Raw genomic sequence first — 22535 nt, 5'->3', positions numbered from 1 at the left:
CTCCATGTCCACCAGTAAGGACCCCTCATGACTGTAACCATGCATGTTTCAGACACTGGCAATCAGTGTGATTCTTCCAGCCCTCCTCCTGGTACAGATACCTCACACAAATTCCTGTGGATTCTACAGCTCTCCCCGAAATGTGACTCCCTCCCACCCTGGCCTCTCTGTTGCTGCATGATTGAGGTTTTGCTTTCAGCTGCCTCTGGAACTCCCTCTTTCCGTTGTCCCCTCCACCCCTCCTTCATCCTGCTTAAAATCACTCCTCCTTCAAACCTCCCTGTCTCTTAGCTTTTTCCCGGTTTTCTTAGTCACATTTGCTCCTGTTTTAGTATGCTTGTCTCAGATTATGATTTGGAGATGCCGGTGTTGGACTGGGGTGTACAAAGTTAAAAATCACACAACACCAGGTTATAGTCCAACAGGTTTAATTGGAAGCACACTAGCTTTCGGAGCGACGCTCCTTCATCAGGTGATTGTGGAGGGCTCGATCCTAACACAGAATTTATAGCAAACATTTGCAGTGTGATGTAACTGAAATTATACATTGAAAAATTGATTGTCTGTTAAGTCTTTCATCTGTTAGAATACAGTGATAGTTTCACTTCTTTCATGTGTACATCACAAAACCCTTTTTTTAAAAGTTGCATTCTTGGGTTAGCTGTTAACAATGGTGATAGCTAGACAATATGTTGAAGGTGTTAGCCCCCTGTGTTCTCTGTCTATGACCTGATGTTTAGATTGATTCTAATCTATGTCGGGCAATATCAGGCAATGGGACCCTGTGTGAGAATCTCTCCGGCTATGTGGAAGGCATCTTGAAAGCTATTGTACAGGGGATCGCCATCTTCTGTCGCGACACTACGGATTTCTTACAGAAACTCAGCATCAACGGACTAGTCGAACCAGGAACATTCCTTGTCACAATGGACATTTCCGCACTCTACACCAGCATCCCCCACAAGGATGGCATCGCGGCAACAGCCTCAGTACTCAACACCAACAACTGCCAATCTCCAAACACCATCCTACAGCTCATCCACTTTATCCTCGATCACAACGTCTTCACCTTTGACAACCAATTCCTCATCCAGACACGGAACAGCCATGGGGACCAAATTTGCACCCCAATATGCCAACATCTTTATGCACAGGTTCGAACAAGATTTCTTCTCTATGCAGGATCTCCAACCAACATTATACACCAGGTACATTGATGACATTTTCTTCCTCTGGACCCATGGCAAGGTTACACTGATAAAACTACACAGTGACATCAACAAATTTCATCCCACCATCAAACTCACCATGGACTACTCTCGACTGTCTGTCTCATTCTTGGACACACGCGTCTCCATCAAGGATGGACACCTCAGCACCACACTCTACCGCAAACCCACAGACAACCTCACAATGCTACACTTCTCCAGCTTCCACCTAAAACATACTAAAACAGCCATTCCCTATGGACAAGCCCTACGCATACACCGGATCTGCTCAGATGAGGAGGAACGTGATGGACCCCTGGAAGTATTCAAGGATGCCCTCACAAGAAAGAGATACGATGCTCAACTCATCGACCGCCAGTTCCAACGTGCCACAGTAAGGAACCGTAATGACCTCCTCAGGAGACAGATACGTGCTGCAACTGACAGGATACCCTTCGTTGTTCAGTATTTCCCAGGAGCTGAAAAATTACGCCATGTTCTTCGTGACCTGCAACACATCGTCAATGAGGATGAGCACCTCACCAAGACCTTCCCCACACCTCCACTACTTGCCTTTAAACAACCGCCAAACCTCAAACAAATCATTGTTCGTAGCAAACTGCCCGGCTCTCAGGACAACTCCATATAACCCTGTCACGGTGGACGCTGCAAGACATGTCAGAGTGTGGACATAGATACCACCATTATATGTGGGGACACCTCCCACCTTGTACATGGCAGGTACTCATGTGACTCGGCCAACGTTGTCTGTCTTATACGTTGCAGGCAAGGATGCCCGGAGGCATGGTACATTGGGGAAACCGAGCAAAGGCTACGACAACGGATGAATGGGCACCACACAACAATCAACAGACAGGAGGGTTCCCTCCCAGTTGGGGAACACTTCAGTGGTCCAGGACATTCAGCCTCGGACCTTCGGGTGACCATCCTCCAAGGTGGACTTCGGGACAGGCAGCAGAGGAAAGTGGCCGAGCAGAGGCTGATAGCTAAATTCGGTACCCATAGGGAGGGCCTCAACCGGGACCTTGGGTTCATGTCACATTACAGGTAATCACCATTGCACCATACACACACACACACAGATATTCCTACACACACACACACACTCTCACATACACACGGACACAGGTACACACAGACACGCACACAGCCACCCACACACACTCTCACACTCCCACACTCTCACATGCACCCCCTCACAGACTTAAGACACTCTGCACTCACTACACACACACACACACACACACACACACACACACACACACACACACACACACACACACACACTTTCTCACACTCTCAACCCCCACCCCCCCACCCCAGACAGACACACACAGACAGACAAAGACCCACATGCACACATATATTTTGTGGGGTGAATTTGTACTTGCAGAGTTACATTGTACTTTGTTCAAAAACTGCATACATTCATGTAGAACTCTGAGCTCTAACACTGCATGAATTTATGTAAAACTCTGATTCTAATCTAAAAAGTGAGATCACAATCTAAACATCAGGTCATAGACAGAGAACACAGGGGGCCAACACCTTCAACATATTGTCTAGTTGTCACCATTGTTAACGGCTAACCCCAGAATGCAACTTTTTAAAAAAAAAAGGTTTTGTGATTTACACATGAAAGTAGTGAAACTATCACGGTATTCAAACAGACGAAAGGCTTAACAGACAATCAATTTTTCAATGTATAATTTCAGTTCCATCACACTGCAAATTTTTGCTATAAATTCTGTGTAACGATTGAGCCCTCCACAATCACCTGATGAAGGAGCGTCGCTCCGAAAGCTAGTGTGCTTCCAATTAAACCTGTTGGACTATAACCTGGTGTTGTGGGATTTTTAACCTTGTCTCACATTACAACAGGATCTGGAGCAGATGGACCAATGGGCTGAGAAGTGGCAAATGGGGTTTAATTTGGATAAATGCAAGGTGCTGCATTTTGAGAAAGCAAATCCTATCAAGACTTATACACTTAATAGTAAGATTCTGGAGAGTGTGCTGAACAAAGAGATCTTGGAGTGCAGGTTCATAGCTCCTTGAAAGTGGAGCCGCAGGTAGATAGGATAGTGAAGAAGGTGTTTGGTATGCTTTCCTTTATTGGTCAGGAGTATTGAGTACAGGAGTTGGAAGGTCATGTTGCGGCTGTACAGGACATTGGTTAGACCATTGTTGGAATATTCCGTGCAATTCTGGTCTCCTTCCTATCGGAAAGATGTTGTGAACCTTGAAAAGCTTCAGGAAAAATTCACAAGGATGTTTCCAGGGTTGGAGGATTTGAGCTACAAGGAAAGGTTGAACAGGCTGGAGCTGTTTTCCCTGGAGCGTCGGAGGCTGAGGGGTGAGCTTGCAGAGGTTTATAAAATCATGAGGGGCATGGATAGGATAAATGGGCAAAGTCTTTTCGCTGGAGTGGGGGAGTCCATAACTCTAGGGCATATGTTTAGGGTGAGAGGGGCAAGATTTAAAAGAGACCTAAGGGGCAACTTTTTCACGCAGAGAGCGTTTTGTGTATTGACTGATGTGGCACGGTAGGTCAGTGGTGTTAGCGCTGCTGCCTCACAGCATCAGGCATCCAGGTTGGGTTCCAGCCTCTGTCTGTGTGGAGTTCACATGTTCTCCCCGTGCCTGTTGTGTGTTGGCTCCAGTTTCTCCCATAGTCCAAAGATGTGCAGGTTTAGGTGGATTGCCAAATGGGAAATGTGGGATGACAAGAATGGGGTGGGATGCTTTTCAAAGGGTTGGTACAGACTTGATAAGCTGAATGGCCTCGGAGTGCACTGTAGAGATTCTATTCTATAGAAATTCAAAAATGTTTTTCTGTCATTAACATATTCTAAATGTATTGTGTACTCAGGGATGCTAAATAAATGCAAGATTTCATTGTTTGGGCAGATGGATGAGTAAATGGCACTTAGAGCGCGGTAATTAGATTATTCACTCTGTTTGGGCATGTTATGATCCCCCTCTGAAGCAGGTGGGACTTTAACCTGTAACCCCTGGCTCAGAGGCAGGGAAGTTACCACTGCACCAGCGGTTACTCTATGTAACATTAGTGTGTTTTGTTTTCAGCCTGTATTTAAATGAGATCAGTGACAGCGGGAAGAAGGAACTGCACGCACTCAGTCGGGAGCAGGACGGGGTGAAAGTTCTGGCTTCAATCACAGATGGCTCCAACATCTCGGCCTACTGGACACTGATCCTGAAGAACGTCACGCGAAACGCCACCAACAGGGACCAGGAGCACATGGCGAACTACCTGACACTGTTTCAGAACGAGCTGAAGTTCAGTCGCCAGCAGGTCCGAAACCCTTGGAAAAAGCTCAGAATTCTGCGGGTGGAACATCGAGTCGAGAAACTGCTGAGAAACGTCCAACAAGGGAAGTAGCAGCCAGCACCGCTACTGTTTCAGTGTCAACAATGATTGTTCCTTTGGTGGTATCCCACTGGTGGACTGTTGTGTGACACTTGTGTGAGCTGATCACAGGCAGAGAGCAAGGTTGTTGCCTTGTTAGGTTTAGACCTTGATTCCTGTTAGGTTCTGGGGAATGTCTTGTCAAACTCCTGTATGATGTTGCAATCACCCTTCGCTAGGTTATGGAGGGAGAGATCAGAGGCACAGATCAGCTACAGCTCAGGGATCCTGAATGGACAACTGTCTCCCTTGTCCAGCCGAGGGAAAACGAGGCAAACACTCCCAAACGCTGGAGGTAGATCTTTAAATTGACTCAATCCTGCCATTGGGATTGAGGGTTTCTCTAAATGACTCGCAAGTGACCAGTTGGATGTTGAAAATCTCCCTGCACCCTCAGGAATATTCTAGAAATTTCAGGAAATAAAGATTTATCTTCGCTGCCAGCAAAACAAAACTCAGTGAACATGAGCAATAAATTGTTTCTTTCCATTTTTTAACAAAAATGCTGCTTTTTATTAGTTGTAAAAATATTAAAGAGTGTGGGGGAGATGAGGCTGGAGACCATTAGTTATGTAGTGAAAGCCCCAGGAATATGTCTAACCAGAGATGGCAACCATTTCTTTTGATATCTGTTCAATGCTGGGTGTTTAATAAAGACTTGCATTATGTAGCACATTTTGCAGTCACTAGATTCCTCAAAGTGCTTTACACTCAATACTTTCTGACCCACTCAAAGTTGTAACTAGCATCAGCTCATTTGCTCAGCAGAACCAAGCAGCCATGACCAGGACTCCGGGATCTCTTATTTTAAAGGAATGTCAACTGAGGGATAAACCCTGGCCAGGACACCAGGCATAATTCCCGGCTCCTCCTCAATAAAACCATGGGATTTTTCACATCTCCCCAAGCAGATAATGGGGCCTTACCCTGTTCTGATTGATCTCCCTGAGTACTGCACTGCACTGTATTGGAGCGTTGTGTGGATGGGGAGGTGATGGTTTAGTGGATTATCGCTGAACTGTTAATCCAGAGACTCAGGTAAATTTCTGGGACCCAGGTTCAAATCCTGCCAGAGTAGATGGTGGAATTTGAATTCTGTAAAAATCTGGAATTAAGGGTCTAATGATGATTATTAGTTCATTATTGATGATGGGACAACCCTGTCTGGTTCAGTAATGTCCTTTAGGACATCCTCACCTGGTCTGACCTCCAGTGACTCCAGCAACATGGCTGACTCTAACAGCTCTCTGTGCAATTAGGGACGGGGAGTAAGTGCTGGCCTAGCCAGCGATGCCCACAACCCATGAATAAATATACCCTCCTGTGGGGTGTAGAAGGTTCCATTTCCAGTGAGAGCCTCAGTTGCCTCGACAGGAAGATGAGTTGGTATATGATCACAGTTTGAGCAATTTAGGTTTATAATCACTCAAGTTTGGAAGAATGATTTAATTGAGATATTTAAGATTCTAAAGGAGATTGACAAAGGTGGCTCAGTGGTTAGCACTACTGCTTCACGGTCCCAGGTTCGATTCCAGCCTTGGGTGAATGTGCAAATTCCACACAGGCATTCTCCCTGTGTCTGCGTGGGTTTCCTCCCACAGTCACAAAGATGTGCAGGTCAGGTGACCTGTGAGGTGCACCAGTCAGAGGGAAATGGGTCTGGGTGGGTTACTCTTCAGAGGGTCAGTGTGGACTGGTTGGGCCGAAGGGCCTGTTTCCATACTGTAGGGAATCTAATCTAAACAGGGAGTGGATGTATTCCCTTGTGGGGTTATCTAAAACGAGAGGGCACGGTTTTAGGCTGAAGGGTGGCAGTTATCTAGAAGAATTCTTTCCTAAAGTTGAGTACAGCAGCTGCCAAGACAAGGAGGCGATGGGCAGATCTTTAATCAGTAATGGATTGAGGTTGTGGGGAACGGGCAGGAAGGTGGAGTTGAAGCTGAGGTGAGATCAGCATGATTGTGTTAAATGGCGGAGCAGTCTCATGAGCTGAATGGCTTTGTCCTCCTGGTCCTATTCTAGCCCCACACTCACCGGGACCTCTCGCAGCATGTGACTCTGTCGAATTCGTCTGCTATTGGATCCTCCACATCACCTCCTGCACTCAGGATTAACCTAATGTGACTCTTAAATGTTTCGGGATGATCGGCTACTTTACTGAGGCATTATTTTTTGAAGATGAGCTTTGTTGTCTTAAAATGGATGCAGAGAGGAGAATAATCGCTGATAAGTTTTTATTCCAAAAGATTCATGGATGTGCCTACTGCCCCCTCTGGAGGTCAGAACCGGAAAAGCACCCACCACAGTGAGGACAACTTGGGCATTGGGCATTTTCCTTCATTGTTGCTTTGGTAGCGACTGTGCCAGGGTCAGCCAGACAACCGATATGGAATAGGAGTTTCCTGACTGGGGCTGTTAATCAGGTCTAATCAGGGAGCCCTGGCTGGGACAGAAATAAACAGGAGTGTCCTGACCAAACTGGCCATAAACAGGTCCAGGCAGCGGGCCGTGGAGGGGATCGTTAGGGCTGACTGCCTGCCCCTCTTCCGCGGTTACGTTAGAGCCCGGGTGTCCTTGGAGAAGGAGCACGCAGTGTCCACCAACACCCTGGAGTTGTTCAGGGAGAGGTGGGTGCCACAGGGAGTGGAGTGCATCATTTCCCCCTCCAACTCTATTTTGATTTAGTCCCTGCCCTCCCCTTCACTGATTGATCACACAGCATTGCCCTTTGATGTGAAGGGCACTGCTTGTTACTGGCCACTCGGGTGTTTCCTTTCTTCCTGGTGGTGGAAATTTGAATAAAGATTTGTGCACCTTGTGTCTCTCATTGTGTCTCACACCTGCACACACACACCATGGGTGCTGGGGAAAAAGAAGCACTACCGCAGTTAGGTGGTAGGATGGGGGTAAAGAAATAACTAAAAAAAAGGCGTGCCAGACATCTTGTACATTCTGAGAGCTGCCTCTGAGGGAGCTGGATTAGTGTTAAGGACATTCCATTTCGTGTCAGGGAGGGAGCTGGTTGGTCCACAGCCTGTGTACTCTGAGGAGGGAGGAGCAAGAAGAGGAGCGTTCTCTGAGTGAAGAGCATTTTGACTTCTGGAATTCTTTTTAAAAAATAAACCGGAGTGTCCTGACCAAACTGGCCGTAAACAGGTCCAGGCAGCGGGCCATGCAGGGGGTCATTAGGGCCGACTGCCTGCCCCTCTTCCACGTTATGTTAGAGCCCGGGTGTCCTTGAAGAAGGAGCGCTGGTTCAGGGAGAGGTGGGCGCCGCAGGGAGTGGAGTATTTTATTTCCCCATCCGACTCTGTTTTGAATTTATTCCTGCCCTCCCCTTCACTGTTTGATCACACAGCATTACCCCTCGATGTGGAGGGCACTGCTTGTCACTGGCCACTTGGCTGTTTCCTAACTTCCTGGTGGTGGAAATTTGAATAAAGATTCGTATACCTTGTGTCTCTCACACCTGCACACACACAACATGGGGGCTGGGGAAAAAGAAGCATTACCGCAGTTAGGCGGGAGTGTGGGGGTAACGAGACCACGTAGCGCTGCCCTTTGGGGAGTTGTGAAGGGCACTGCTTGTCACTGGCCACTCGGGTGTTTCCTTTCTTCCTGGTGGTGGGATATAAAGAAAGATTTACACACTCATTGTTCTTCACTGTGTCTGACACCTGCCCACACACGACATGAGTGCTGCGGAATGAATAGGCAATCCCGCTGTTGGGTGGTAGAAAGAAAGAAAAGAAAAACATATGTAACCAGAAGATTAGAATCTCCCTGAAAAATAATAAACAGGAGTGACCAGGCTGGCCATAAACAGTTGCTTTCAAGTACAATGTGTAGCCAAGAAAGTTAAACATTTGCAGTTGCTTCAGTTTATCGCCAACAATTTCCCATGTTTTTATTGCAGATTGTTTGGATAAGGATTTTTTTTTCCTTTATTCATTATGGGGTGAGGGGTCACTGGCTACTTACCCTGTGGGTAGTTCAGAGTCAACCTGTGGGTCTGGAGTCACATGTAGGCCAGACCAGGTAAGGATGGCAGATTTCCTTCCCTAAATGATATGAGTGAATCAACAATTGACAATGGATTTGTGGTCATCATTAGACTCTGAAATCAGACTTTTTAAAAATTGAATTCAAATTCCAACATCTGTCGTGACAGGGTACAGAACGTAATCTGGGTCTCTGGATTAATGGTCCAGTGATAATGCTACTAGACCATCACTTAGTGTTGCCTGTCTATAGCACTTATTCTGGTTGATGAAAAGAACTTGTGTTACTCTTGCAGCTATGACCTGTTCTTTCTAACTTTTCTGTTGGCTCTAAAGGTACCAATCTGCACCCAGATACAAGCCTCTCCTCACTGGGACTAGATAGCCCCCCCAGTCACTTCCCCTGCTTACTCGTGTGTGAATTGAGAGAAGCAGAGGTCAGTTACCTATTACCCTTTGCTAGTTGTGCTGGAGGTGATGGTAGTGTTGAGCTATCTTGATTAGTCCATGGGGTGTACATAGGGAGGGGAGGAGGGGTGCTGCACCTATATTGACCCAGCAATGGCAGAGGAACAGCCATATAGTTCCAAGTTGGGTGGTTTTGATTTGATGGTGAGCCTCCTTGCTTTGTTTCTTGTCTTTCTCATTTGGCAAAGTTAAAAAAAATCACGCAGCACCAGGTAATAGTTCAACAGGTTTATTTGGAAGCACTAACTTTCAGAGCGTTGCTCCTTCATCAGGTGGTTGTGGAAGTTAAGATCATGCTCACAGAGTTTATAGCCAAAGGAGCCCAAGATGTGATACAGTAAACAATCTTAGATTAAAACTTCCATCTTTAATAATGGGATGTGCTGGTTTCTGTTCTTTGATATGTAAATCCCAGAACTTCTTCTAAATTACATTCTCAAGATTAGTTTAGACTCCCTACAGTGTGGAAACAGGCCCTTTAGCCCGAACCAACCCTCGAAAGAGTAACCCACTGACTAATGCACCTAACAGTATGGGCAGTTTAACACAGCCAATTCACCCAGCCTGCAGGAGGAAACCAGAGCACCCAGAGACAGCCCATGCAGACACAGGGAGAAATTACAAACTCCACACCAACGGCCATCCAAGGCTGGAATCAAACTTGGGACCCTGGTGCTGTGAGGCTGCAGTGCTATTCACTGAGCCACCGTGCCACCCCAAATGGCTCAGCTTTTCAAACAATAGGTATGAAGTCTGTCTTTGTCCCAACGCTATGTCAGACCGACAAACCCGCTGTATAGTTTTACAGAGTGTTACATGGATTCATGCAGTTTTTGAGCAAAATAAACTGTAATTCTGCAAAAACAAATTCACCCCATAAGCTTATGTGTGGGAGGGTACATATGTTGGTGAGAGTGTGGGGAGTGTATGTGTTTGCATATGAGAGAGAGTTTGTGTGTGTGTGTGTGTCTGCGTGGGTGTGTGACTATGTAGGAGTGTGTGTGTGTGTGTGACTATGTAAGAGTGTGTGTGTGTGTGTGGGTGTGTGACTATGTAGGACTGTGTGTGTGTGTCTGCGTGGGTGTGTGACTATGTAGGTGTGTGTGTGTGAGAGAGAGAGTGAGTATCGTGCAGTGCGGTTACCTGTCATGTCACATGAACTCAAGGTCCCAGTGGAGGCCATTCCCATTGGCAAATGCAGACTGACCCCTAGTGGCTATCTTTATCCAGCAGAAGGTGCTATGTGCCATCAGAGACAGGATGATAAATCCCCTTCCTTGTATTAATTGTACACATGGTAATGGGCTCATGTAGTGCAGTGGTAGTGTCCGCATCTCTGAGCCAGGAGACCTAGATTCAAATCCCTCCTGCTCCAGAGATACATAGGACTGAACAGGTTAATTCAAAAACATTTACTGTGGTCTCCTGTGTGACTTGAGTTTTTGTCCTGCTGCATTTGAAGTCATATAATACAATATTCCAGGATTGATTAACTGACAGACTCTCTGGAAATTTGGTTCAAGGGTTGATGGTCTTTAGGATTTTATTCCCATTTATTTCAGGGAATCCCGAGGGATTTACAGAATCTCCAAACTCGGGTAATGATTAGAAAGTCTCAGAGTCATGCCTTTGAAACATTTAAGCCTAAATCTGATTTATTTTTGCTTTTCAATTTCTAGTTTGGGAGAAAGCTATTGTAAAATTTTGTTTTTAGTTTTGTCTTCCCACTTTCCAGTCTGAGATTTTTCTTCAAAATTTCAAAAATAATAAACTGGAAACAGCAAAAGATCTTCCTTCAGCTAAGTGACTTTCCAAGGTATTTGATAAATGTGCTTGAGTCTTCAATGTTGATGCAATCTGAGAAATTACCTTCACCTTCATTCTTGATGTTTTTGTCAGCATTTTGATATGTTGAGCGAACTCTGGTGTGACCTTCCCTTACGCTGCTGCAGCTATATCTAGGGGTTATACTTGTTTGACTCTGCCTAGATTTCCCTTCATGGATTCCACACACTCTGGGTTCTCTGTGGCATCAGCTTTCTGCACTGCACTCTGTGACGCTACATTGACAGACTACACCGCTACTGCTCTGAGTCCCTCGCGTCTCTAGATGTCCTTAACTAAGAGCAATTCTGTCTCACTCTTAGTGAGTCCTGCATACACACTATGAGCTACCCTATACTGAGTACTGCTCTCTCGTACAGAGTGTCTCTCTCTGTGTTTTGATTCCATTTTTGCTCTAATGGTAGCATGATCATTTTTTAATTTGTTCATGGGATGTATGCATAACTTGTTAGGTCAGCTCATGTCATCCTTCCCTAACTGCCCTTGACTGGAGTGTGGTTTGCTTAGCAATTGCAGAGGGCTGTTAGAATACTACCACATGGAGTCACCTGTAAGCCAGACCAAGTAAGGCCAGCAGATTTCGTTCTGTAATGAAGGTTAGTGACAATTGATGGTAGCTTCATGGTCACCATCACTGAGACTAGCTGTCAATTCGGGATTGATTGATTGAATCTATGTAAGTGATGTCTGTTGTCTTGGCCATAGATTTCCCTAATCCATCACCTGGATTGCATAAACACAGTTCTCCTCCTACTCTCTTCAGCCTTTGTAATAAATGAAAAGGAAGAGCACAAATGCTTTTGCCAGTGAATTATTTTAAGGTATAAATACACGATGCCTGCTTATTTTACACCCCTTGACAATCACAGTCACAACCAACAGCCCCCTGTTTGGAACTTTAACTTTCCCTGTTAACATCACCCCCTCCATTTTCATTTTGATCCTAATGGCAAAGAAAAATATATTAATAGAACAAAAAAAAGCAAACTACTGTAGGTGCTGAAAAACTGAAATAAAACAAAGAGAAAATGCTGGAAATGGATAACTCCTATGACATCATCAGTGAAAAGACAGAGCGAATATTTCAGGTTCCTCATCCCAGTTCTGATGAAAGATCACTAACTCTGAGGAGAAGGAACACCTCACCTAAAAGCTGGGACTGCTATTTTGAGTGCGCCAAATTTATTGAAGTATGAAAAAATTAACAGCTTTTAAATTAACACTTGAAAATTGAAGGACTAATCGCTCTGGAGGCAGGAATGCAGTTTTTTTTTAATGTGTTTTCAGAAAACCTAAAAATAGGTTGGAGTGATAGTCTAAAGTCTGGTGCTATGTAGACCATTTTCCATTCCCTTGAACGTTGTCAAGAATGGGGCAAAAGTTGGAAAAATCAGGTTACTGACAGCAATAAAAGGAATTCTGATTTTGTCCTTCGGGTTTAAACTGTGTTCTGGATCCACTAACGTGCAGCACCGACTTTGTTTCTGTGCATTTACAATTCATTGTTAAAAATCACACCACACTAGGTTATAATCCAACAGGTTTATTTGGAAACACTAGCTTTCAGAGCGTTACTCCTTCATCCTGATGAACTACCTGATGAAGGACCAGCGCTCCGCAAGCTAGTGTTTCCAAATAAACCTGTTGGACTATAACCTAATGTTGTGTGATTTTTAACTTTGTACACCCCAGTCCAACACCAGCTCCTCCACATCATGGCTACCGTTGAATTCATTGTTAGTTATACCTACATTCATCTCATTTCCATGCAGCTCCCCAAAAGTTCCTGTTGTGCAGTGGCAATGTCCCTACCTCTGAGCCAGAAGTCCAGAGTCAAGTGCAACCTGTGTCATAACATCTTTGAACGTGCCTTAATTAGAAATTATCTGAGGCTCCCTGTTCTCCACACCTTCCCCGAGAAACCAGACAGTGCTAACTCCTGATGGGGAAGTCAGAACAGTTTCTTGGCAGCAACAACTCACCATCCTTCCTAAATCCAGCTCCCCCATTACCACCATTTCCCTCTGTACTCCATAGGCACTGTCCTCCTCCACCCTTCTTCCACCGACCCAGGCTCACCATGAGATTGTGCCCGCTCCCATTCCATTCTCACTCGTCCTTCAGGACCTCCCTTTCCAGCTCAAAGTCCTCACCCAATCTCAGTCCAGGGAGTTGGTTCTGCCAGACTCCAGTGAGCTGTATCTTTGTGGGTCAGGGATTATGGCAAGGTCGGTCCTGCAGGTCAAGTGCAGCCAGAGTACCCGGATTAGAGGCTGGTCAGTCAGGCTGCTGTGGGGCATGGCCACTATCAGTCAGGGCTATTGTCACAAAGATGGTCCTTTTCTTAAAAGCTGTTCCTTGGCTCAAGGAGACTCTGTCCTTGACTTTTTTCAGAGGGGCAACAAACCGGGCCAGGCTCCAATCAGTCTGGTTTGGTACAGAGATTAAAGGGCATTGAGAGGCCTTTTGTTAACATGTAAACAGATGAGACTTCAGGCCAAAGTGGTCATGTTTTAGAAGTGACCTGTGTAATGAAAGGGGAATGGTCAGCTCTCTAGCTGAGCTGAGCAGTTTTTAGTTCAGTCCTGACCTGGTGAGAAGTTCGACAGGGAGCTCTGTGGAAACTCTCTCTTTCTATCTTTCTGCTCTTCAGCTTCACCCTGTCATCATGTGTTCCATTTATACTGGGTTTTTTAAAGGGATATTGCTTATTGGGACTGTTGTGATTATTCAAAACAGCATAATTAAGTCTAGCTGGATAGGTTGAGTTCTGTAGGGGTTCTTTATTCTGTTCTTTGTGTTTCATTGTGTAATTTTGTGAAGAATTTTTTGTCTGTTTTAAAATCTAGTAGTCAACCTAGCTATCTTACTCTGGGTAATTTTCACTGTACACTTACTGAAACAAATTGCAAAGGTCTGAGCTGCCTGCTTAAGAATATTTTGAGTGGTTTGGCCTAGTCCATAACACTATCCTGTCAAGTCAGTCTCAGGAGTTTGGTCACTTACAGTCAGGGGGATTGATTGGGGACCATTCTATGAAGAGTGGTCAGCTCAACTCTGGTGTTGGGGCTAAATGGACTGGTTGCTGAGTGAATGATTATAGTGAAGGGGGAGTGTGGCACTTCAAGATGAAGACGAGAGGGGGACACTGGAATCTGCAGGACTGGGTCATTGTTGCTGGTGAAAATCGCTCTGGCGTCAATATGGGGAGAGTAAACGGCCAACAAGGCCAAAGAAATTCACAGAGCTATGGGCTGGGTGGGGTACAGTGTGGGCATTGATGCTTGTAAAAAAAGTTCTGAATGGAAACAGGGATGAGGGTAGGTTCAAAGGTCAGCAGGGACAGTAGGACAAAAGGAAATGCAAAGGAGAGAGTAGGATCATCACTTTCAGAGCTGCTACATTCTCCAACTCAGGCAGACCCTACATGTACCCTGGCCTAAAAGCCTGCCATCTTCAAACTGAAACCAACTCTCAAAAACGAGACAAAACAGCTGCCTGCAGAATGGGTGGGGTACATTATCATTTCCCACTTCTGGGGCAGAGTATAATTTTTTTGAATATGAGGCGCTGCCAGTGGTAATTGTTGTAATCGTGCACCCACTGATTCACCAGTCATGAAGATGCAAATTGCAATTTGTTGGTTGGCCATTCATTTAGCAAGGATGAAGTTAAAAAATTATGGGTTTAAGCATCACTATGTAAGTTGCGCCAATTGCCTCTGTGTCACCTCATTTCATCAAATCCATGTAGATGTGAATTTAGAAATCTCACTTTGGTTTAGTATTTCTGACTCAGGAGAAGACGACACTTAGGAGGTGCCATATTCATGCACTGAACTGTAAGAATAATGCCTAATGGCAAGAGTGGAATCTGTTGGGAGGGGCTGTAATGACAATGGATAAAAATGTGTAGAGGACTCTGAACTTCAATCCCTCAATGTAGCATTGACACTCTCGTTCTGCAACATATATCTGTTTAAAGTTACATAGCTAATAGCCCCTTATTGAGGCATGGCATTAGCTTCCCTGTGAAGTCTCCAAAGAAATCTGTGTCAAAACCTAACATTGTTCTTCACAATGATTGATGTGAGGGCTGCGGAGTAGTGTTACTGAGACGCTGCTCTATTTCTGACATTCCCAATAGGTTTTGGCCTTCTGCGTTGGAGACAGAGGCAGCTCCCGCAGGATTCCTTCTGGCCTTAGGAAGACTCGGATGGCAGTGTTGAATGAGGGAGCAGTTATGATCCCAGTCAGAGCAGAGACCCGCCCCCCCACCCTCCCCAAGCAGCTGCTGGCCAGCCTCTGCATTGAGAAGCAGCAGGTGAAGACCCCTTTGTGGGCAGAGGAGAATGACCAGAGCTTGCAGCTATTGGCCTCAGTGCCATTATCTACAGCTCTTAGAAACCCAACGCCAGCAGAGACTAATACCCCAGACCAACATGTGGGACATCTCAGAAACTGAGGGTGGGCTGGTCAGGCCAGCATTTATTGCCCATTGTTAATTACCCAGAGGGCAGTAAGAGTCAACACACTGCTGTAGATCTGGAGTCCCAGGTAGGGAAGGACAGCAGTTGTCAATTTCTATTCCAGTGGTTCATTCTAAGGGGCAATAGGGGAGTTTTGCCAGCCCTTGGCATTGGGGTTGTGACTGATGCTGTGTTCTCCAGGTTACACATGTTACAATCCCACTGGAACACCCATGGAATTTAAGTTCAATCCATTAAAAAGCTACTCCCCATAATAGTGGCCATGAAGCTATGATTACAATTACCCACCTGGTTCATGGAAATGATAGAATCCCTATAGTGTGGAAGTAGGCCATTCGGCCCATCAAGTTCACACCAACCCTCCGAAGAGCATCCCACCCCCATCTCTTCATTTCCCATGGCTAATCCACTTCTCCTACCCATTCCTGGACACTGAGTAACTTAGTGTGGCCATTCCGTCTAACGTGCACATCTTTGGACTGTGGGAGGACCCCCACACAGAGAGAATGTGCAAACACCACACAGACAGTTGTCTGAAGATCCCTGGTGCTCTGAGGCAGCAGTGTTAACCACCTAGCCACTGTGCCAACTGCTTAGCGAAGGAAATCTGCCTTTCTCACTTGTTCTGATTTACATGTGACTCTACCCCAATGTGGCTGATCAGTAACTACTGTTGGAATTGGCCCGTTAAGCCATAAGTCAAGGACAATTAGTGACAGGTGACAAACGCTGGTCTCCCTGGCAACATGCACATCCCATGGAGGTACAAGCGATTTGTAATGTCCTGACACTCACTACCCTCCAAGATGGTGGAAGTGAAGACAATCAATTATTTCAAAATGAAATTGGCTGGGTGTTCGAAGAAAATAAATTTGTGAATAGATTGGCAGAATCGGGCAGATTGAATACTCTACAAATGATCTCATTCTGGGCTGTAATGATTCAATGACCGTTCCCAGTTTGGTTTTGTTTCTTTTGTTGGGCTTTATACTCCCAAGAAAAACCCTGGGATTAGAAAGAAGGTCCTTGAGAGGTGAAAGATATCAAGCCATATTCTGGAGTTCTGTGACGTCTGCGTGTTAAGAAGGTTGGTAAAGACAAAGCCCGGGAACTATAGACCGGTGAGCCTGACCTCGGTAGTGGGCAAGTTGTTGGAGGAAATCCTGAGGGACAGGATGTACGTGCATTTGGAAATGTTGATTAGGGATAGTCAACATGGCCTGGTGCGTGGGAAATCATGTCTCACAACCTTGATTGAGTTTTTTGAAGAAGTAACAAAGAGGATTAATGAGGGCAGAGCAGTAGACGTGATCTATGTGGACTTCAGTAAGGCGTTCGACAAGGTTTCCCATGGGAGACTGATTAGCAAGATTAGAACTAGCCATTTGGATACAGAACTGGCTCAAAGGTAGAAGACAGAGGGTGGTGGTGGAGGGTTGTTTTTCAGACTGGAGGCCTGTGACCAGTGGAGTGCCACAAGGATCGGTGCTGGGCCCTCTACTTTTTGTCATTTACATAAATGAATTGGATGCAAGCATTAGAGGTACAATTGTTAAGTTTGCAGAAGACATCAAAATTGGAGGTGTAGTGGACAGCGAAGAGGGTTACCTCAGATTACAACAGGATCTGGATCAGATGGGCCAATGGGCTGAGAAGTGGCAGATGGAGTTTAATTCAGATAAATGCGAGGTGCTGCATTTTGGGAAAGCAAATTTTAGCAGGACTTATACACTTAATGGTAAAGTTTTAGGGAGTGTTGCTGAACAAAGAGACCTTGGAGTGTAGGTTCATAGCTCCTTGAAAGTGGAATCGCAGGTAGATGGGATAGTGAAGAAGGCGTTTGGTATGCTTTCCTTTATTGGTCAGAGTATTGAATACAGGAGTTGGGAGGTCATGTTGTGGCTGTACAGGACATTAGTTAGACCACTGTTAGAATATTGCATGCAATTCTGGTCTCCTTCCTATCGGAAAGATGTTGTGAAACTTGAAAGGGTTCAGAAAAGATTTACAAAGATGTTGCCAGGGTTGGAGGATTTGAGCTACAGGGAGAGGCTGAACAGGCTGGGGCTGTTTTCCCTGGAGTGTCGGAGGCTGAGGGGTGACCTTATAGAGGTTTACAAAATTATGAGGGGCATGGATAGGATAAATAGGCAAAGTCTTTTCCCTGGGGTCGGGGAGTCCAGAACTAGAGGGCATAGGTTTAGGGTGAGAGGGGAAAGATATAAAAGAGACCTAAGGGGAAACTTTTTCACGCAGAGGGTGGTACGTGTATGGAATGAGCTGCCAGAGGAAGTGGTGGAAGCTGATACAATTGCAACATTTAACAGGCATTTGGATGGGTATAAGAATAGGAAGGGTTTGGAGGGATATGGGCCGGGTGCTGGCAGGTGGGACTAGTTTGGGTTGGGATATCTGGTCGGCATGGACAGGTTGGACCAAAGGGTCTGTTTCCATGCTGTACATCTCTATGACTCTATGTTAGTGAACACACTATGCTTCCTGATGCTTTTACCAACTGCTAGGGCTAGAAAAGAAGGTGTATATAATCTATGGAGTTAAAAATCTCACAACACCAGGTTGTAGTCCAACAGGTTTATTTGGAAGTTTATTATTCCATCAGGTGGTTCATCAAGATGAAAAAGCAGCTCTGCAAAAGCCAGTGCTTCCAATTAAACCTGTTGGACTATAACCTGATGTTGTGTGAGTTTTAACTTTGTCCACCCCAGTCTAACACCGGCATCTCCAAATCATAATCTGTGGAACCCACTTGATGTACAGGGTAGTCATCGAGTTACACTAACCCTTAAGTTTAAGCACACAAACCATGCTTGGTAACTGCTGACAAATTAATTTGATTAATTTGCATTGTTTTGGCTACTCAATGTTGCTGTTTTGCAGAGGGATGATGCAAATGGGCGGCACGGTGGCACAGTGGTTAGCCCTGCGGCCTCACATCACCAGAGACCGGGGTTCAATTCCCGCCTCAGGTGACTCTCTGTGTGGAGTTTGCACATTCTCCCCGTGTCTGCATGAGTTTTCTCCGGGTGCTCCGGTTTCCTCCCACAATCCAAAAATGTGCAGGTTAGGTGAATTGGCCATGTTAAATTGTCCCTATTGTTAGGTGAAGGGGTAAATGTAGGGGGGTGGGTTGCGCTTCGGCGGGTTAGTGTGGACTTGTTGGACCGCAGGGGCTGTTTCCACACTGTAATCTAATCTAATCAAATGCTGGAGTGTGTCCAAGGTAAAAATTGCATAGCTGAGTCTCACCATTCACCATCCCTCCCTTAGCCCTCTGCCTCCCTCTCTGCAGCCAGCAACAGGAGACGGCTGGAAACTTGGAATGAAGCAAAACTGAAGTGATAAGTCCTATGATTCTGAGAATTGTGCAGATGAATTAATGGTACCCTGTGTAATAACCATTTCCATGTGACACTGAGTCATACATACAGGAAGAGACATTTGTTTCTCAGGCAAATCGAGGGTGTGTTGATCTGTGTTACTTGTGGATGAACCACAACAGAACCGACGAAGCTCAACAATCCAACAGGAAAGCTGGTGCAATCATATTCAACAGGAGAAATTCAAGATTGTATTAGGTCACAGGGAGAAGCTTATAAAGTTGCCAAAACAAAAGTAAACCTGAGGATTGGGAGGACAAAATACTTATAAAGAAAGAGAAAATCGACTATGAAGGAAATCTGGCAGGATGCCTAAAAATAACTCCAAAAGCTTCAATAGTTCTGCAAAATTTAAAAATTGCAAATAAAAATGAAGTTCCATTATAGTTAGAGACAGAGGAATAAGGAAATGGTAGAGAAATCAAACCAACACTTTGTGTCTATCTTCATAGAGGAAGATTTTTTCAAAAATCTCAGGGGTACTAGGGAATCAAGCAGAAACGATGTGCGAGAAGAAAATAATATGAGTGAAAAATTCTTACTGGAGAAATGCAAGTTAATTAACCCCCTAGACCTGAGAAGCTACATCTCAGAGTGTGTTGAAAGAGGTGGCTGTAAAGATTATTGATAGGTCTTTCAAAATACAGTCGATTCTGGAACAGTTTCTTCAAATTGAAAGGTAGCAAAAGTAATCTCATTATTTAAGAGAGGAGCACAAGTGAAGACACGGAACTACAGATCTACAGGGAATATGCTGGAATCTATTATAAAGAATGTCATAACCTGACACCTTTGAAAGTGCAGTCAGCATGGACAGAAACATAGAAAATAGGAACAGGAGAAGGCCATTCAGCCCATTGAGCCTGCTCTACCATTCAATGTGATCATGGCTGATCATCCAACTCAATCCCCTGTTCCCACTTTCTCCCCATACTCTTTGACCCTTTACCTCCAAGAACTACATCTAACTCCTTCTTTGTTTTAGACTCAACCATTTCCTGTGATGGAGAATCCCAAAAACTCCCCCAGTTCATACAGATTTATGAAAGGGAAACCACAGCTAACAGATTCGAGTGTTTTGATGATGTGACGAGCGAAATAAATCGGGTGGATGCAGTGTATTTAAATTTTTAGGAAACTTTCAATAAGCTGCCCCCAAGAGGTTAGTAAGGAGAATTACAGCACAGGATGCTGGAGATGATCAGGAATTGTCTCAGTGTAATTTGTGTTGAATTTCATGGAGGAATTCTCTCATCAGTGCCTAATGAGTTCCTTGTGTAATTGTCCCAAACTGCACTACCTCCTTACGGCATCCTGAAAACTCCCATTCTCCCACGCTCTCTGAGCAGAATTACTCACTGCCACTGGGACTTCCCAGTATTCCTGGTGCTGTGTCATCTTTAAATCCCACCACAGCCTCCAAATAAGTGCTGGCCATCTTCATCTGCCCTTCACAGTTCACTCTATTTGCCCTGGACAAGGTAAATGCTATATAGGCCTACCTTGCAAGAGGATTTGAGTACAGGGGTAAAGGAGTCTTGCTGCAGTTATGCAGAGCTGAAAATGTGTTGCTGGAAAAGCGCAGCAGGTCAGGCAGCATCCAAGGAACAGGAGATTCGACGTTTTGGGCATAAGCCCTTCTTCAGGAAGGGCTTAAGCCCAAAACATCAAATCTCCTGTTCCTTGGATGCTGCCTGACCTGCTGCGCTTTTCCAGCAACACATTTTCAGCTCTGATCTCCAGCATCTGCAGACCTCACTTTCTCCTCGCAGTTATGCAGAGCCTTGGTGAGGTCACACTTGGACAATACATATAGTTTGATCCCTTGACCTTGGAGGGAGCATACCAGACAGAACCCTGGGATTGCAGGACTGTCCAATGAGGAGAGATTATATAGACTGGGCCTGTCCTGTCTGGGGTAACATTGATAACACCCAGCTCTGCTTCACCACCGAGCTCTCTCAGCAGGCTGTACTTTATCAGGCATCATTCAGTGTATGATTCCAAGGTGGACACAAAAGTATATTTCCTCTGTGAGTGTTTTAAAATTGGATGTTGCTCTTTCAGGACAAGATTAGAATTTTTCCCCTCAGAGGTTTTGGCAGCTTTGGAAGTCGCTGCTTGAGAAGGTGGTGGCTGGGAGGGAGGTGGTGGGGGGGGGGGGGGGGGGGGGGGGGGGGGGGGGGGTCATTGGATAGTTTTAAGGGAGATAGCTTCTTGTCAGGCAGGAGGAGTCAAGGTTTATTGGGGGTAGATAGGAAGGTGGAATTCGAAACACAGACAGATCAAATTGCATAGCAGAGCAAGCTGACACACAGTCTACTTCTGCTCTTATTTCATATGTTTATGTGTGACCGCCAATTTGGTTAAGGAAATAGATTCTAAGGAGCATCTTGAAAGAGGGCAGAGAGATATAGACTGAGTAATCCTATATCTCAAGGTGTTAGCAGATGAAGGAATAGCTACCAATGATGGCATGAAGGTACTCAGGGATATTGGCAGGTTTTCAGAAGATTTGTAGCTCAGGTTGAGGATTTCATTGAAGCCAGCCTTCCAGCTCAGCAAGGCAAACCCACATCCAGAACTCTGAGATACGCAAGAGGCTTACTTTTTCCTTTTTTTTTGACGGTTCATTTTTAATATTTAGCAGAAGTATTCACTGAAAGGAGTTCAAACTGTAGTTCGTCTCATTGTCGAGAAAGTAGGCAGTTTAGTGATGGTATGAATACTTGGCACATTCAATTAATTAAACCATTTTGCTCTTTGCCATTGTAAACAATTGGAGAAAATCAATTGCTCAAATTTGCTTCATCAAGTGGATTATTCTCAGCTGCAAAACAATTTCCTTTAATTCAGGATCCTTAGCCCAGAATAACACCTTCTGAACTATTGTCACCATTTTCACATGTTCCAGCAAGTTGTTTTGTGCACGTTTTGGAAGCTGCAAGAGGCCTCTATTGGAGAAATCAATGAGGCGAAAGTGAGGACTGCAGATGCTGGAGATCAGAGTCAAGATGAGAGTGGTGCTGGAAAAGCACAGCAGGTCAGGCAGCATCCGAGGAGCAGCAAAATCGATGCTTCGGGGAAATTCTCGATGAAGGGCGTTTGCCTGAAACATCGATTTTCCTGCTTCTCGGATGCAGTCTGACCTGCTGTACTTTTCCAGCATCACTCTCATCTTGATTATATTGAAGAAATGTTGAGTTGAAAAGGGATGTAGGGTTGAAGCAGATTACAGAGCTAGGAGAGGACTACCATGAAGGAATTTGGAAACGAGAAGAATTTTAAAAATGTGGGTGGTTCTATTCCTAGTAAAAAATGAGGTCTGCAGATGCTGGAGATCACAGCTGCAAATGTGTTGCTGGTCAAAGCACAGCAGGCCAGGCAGCATCTCAGGAATAGAGAATTCGACGTTTCGAGCATAAGCCCTTCATCAGGAATAAGAGAGAGAGAGCCAAGCCGGCTAAGATAAAAGGTAGGGAGGAGGGACTAGGGGGAGGGGCGATGGAGGTGGGATAGGTGGAAGGAGGTCAAGGTGAGGGTGATAGGCCGGAGTGGGGTGGGGGCGGAGAGGTCAGGAAGAGGATTGCTGGTTAGGAGGGCGGTGCTGAGTTGAGGGAACCGACTGAGACAAGGTGGGGGGAGGGGAAATGAGGAAGCTGGAGAAATCTGAAT

General features: G+C 45.3%; 1 protein-coding gene across 7 annotated transcripts in view; it reads left to right on the top strand.

The window, feature by feature from the left end:
- The window catches only part of nlrx1 (NLR family member X1), a 75967-nt gene extending 69682 nt beyond the window's left edge, over nt 1-6285 (top strand). For all 7 annotated transcript variants that reach the window (XM_060846959.1, XM_060846961.1, XM_060846963.1 and 4 more), the window contains one exon: nt 4317-6285. In XM_060846959.1, the coding sequence (XP_060702942.1) occupies nt 4317-4632 (316 nt within the window). In that variant the 3' untranslated portion in view covers nt 4633-6285. The remainder of the gene's footprint in view (nt 1-4316) is intronic.
- Nucleotides 6286-22535: the final 16250 nt, after the last annotated feature.

The sequence above is a fragment of the Hemiscyllium ocellatum genome, chromosome 29 (genome assembly GCF_020745735.1).
Source record: "Hemiscyllium ocellatum isolate sHemOce1 chromosome 29, sHemOce1.pat.X.cur, whole genome shotgun sequence".
Classification (NCBI taxonomy): Eukaryota; Metazoa; Chordata; class Chondrichthyes; order Orectolobiformes; family Hemiscylliidae; genus Hemiscyllium; species Hemiscyllium ocellatum.
This window is presented reverse-complemented; position numbering and strand designations above follow the sequence as displayed.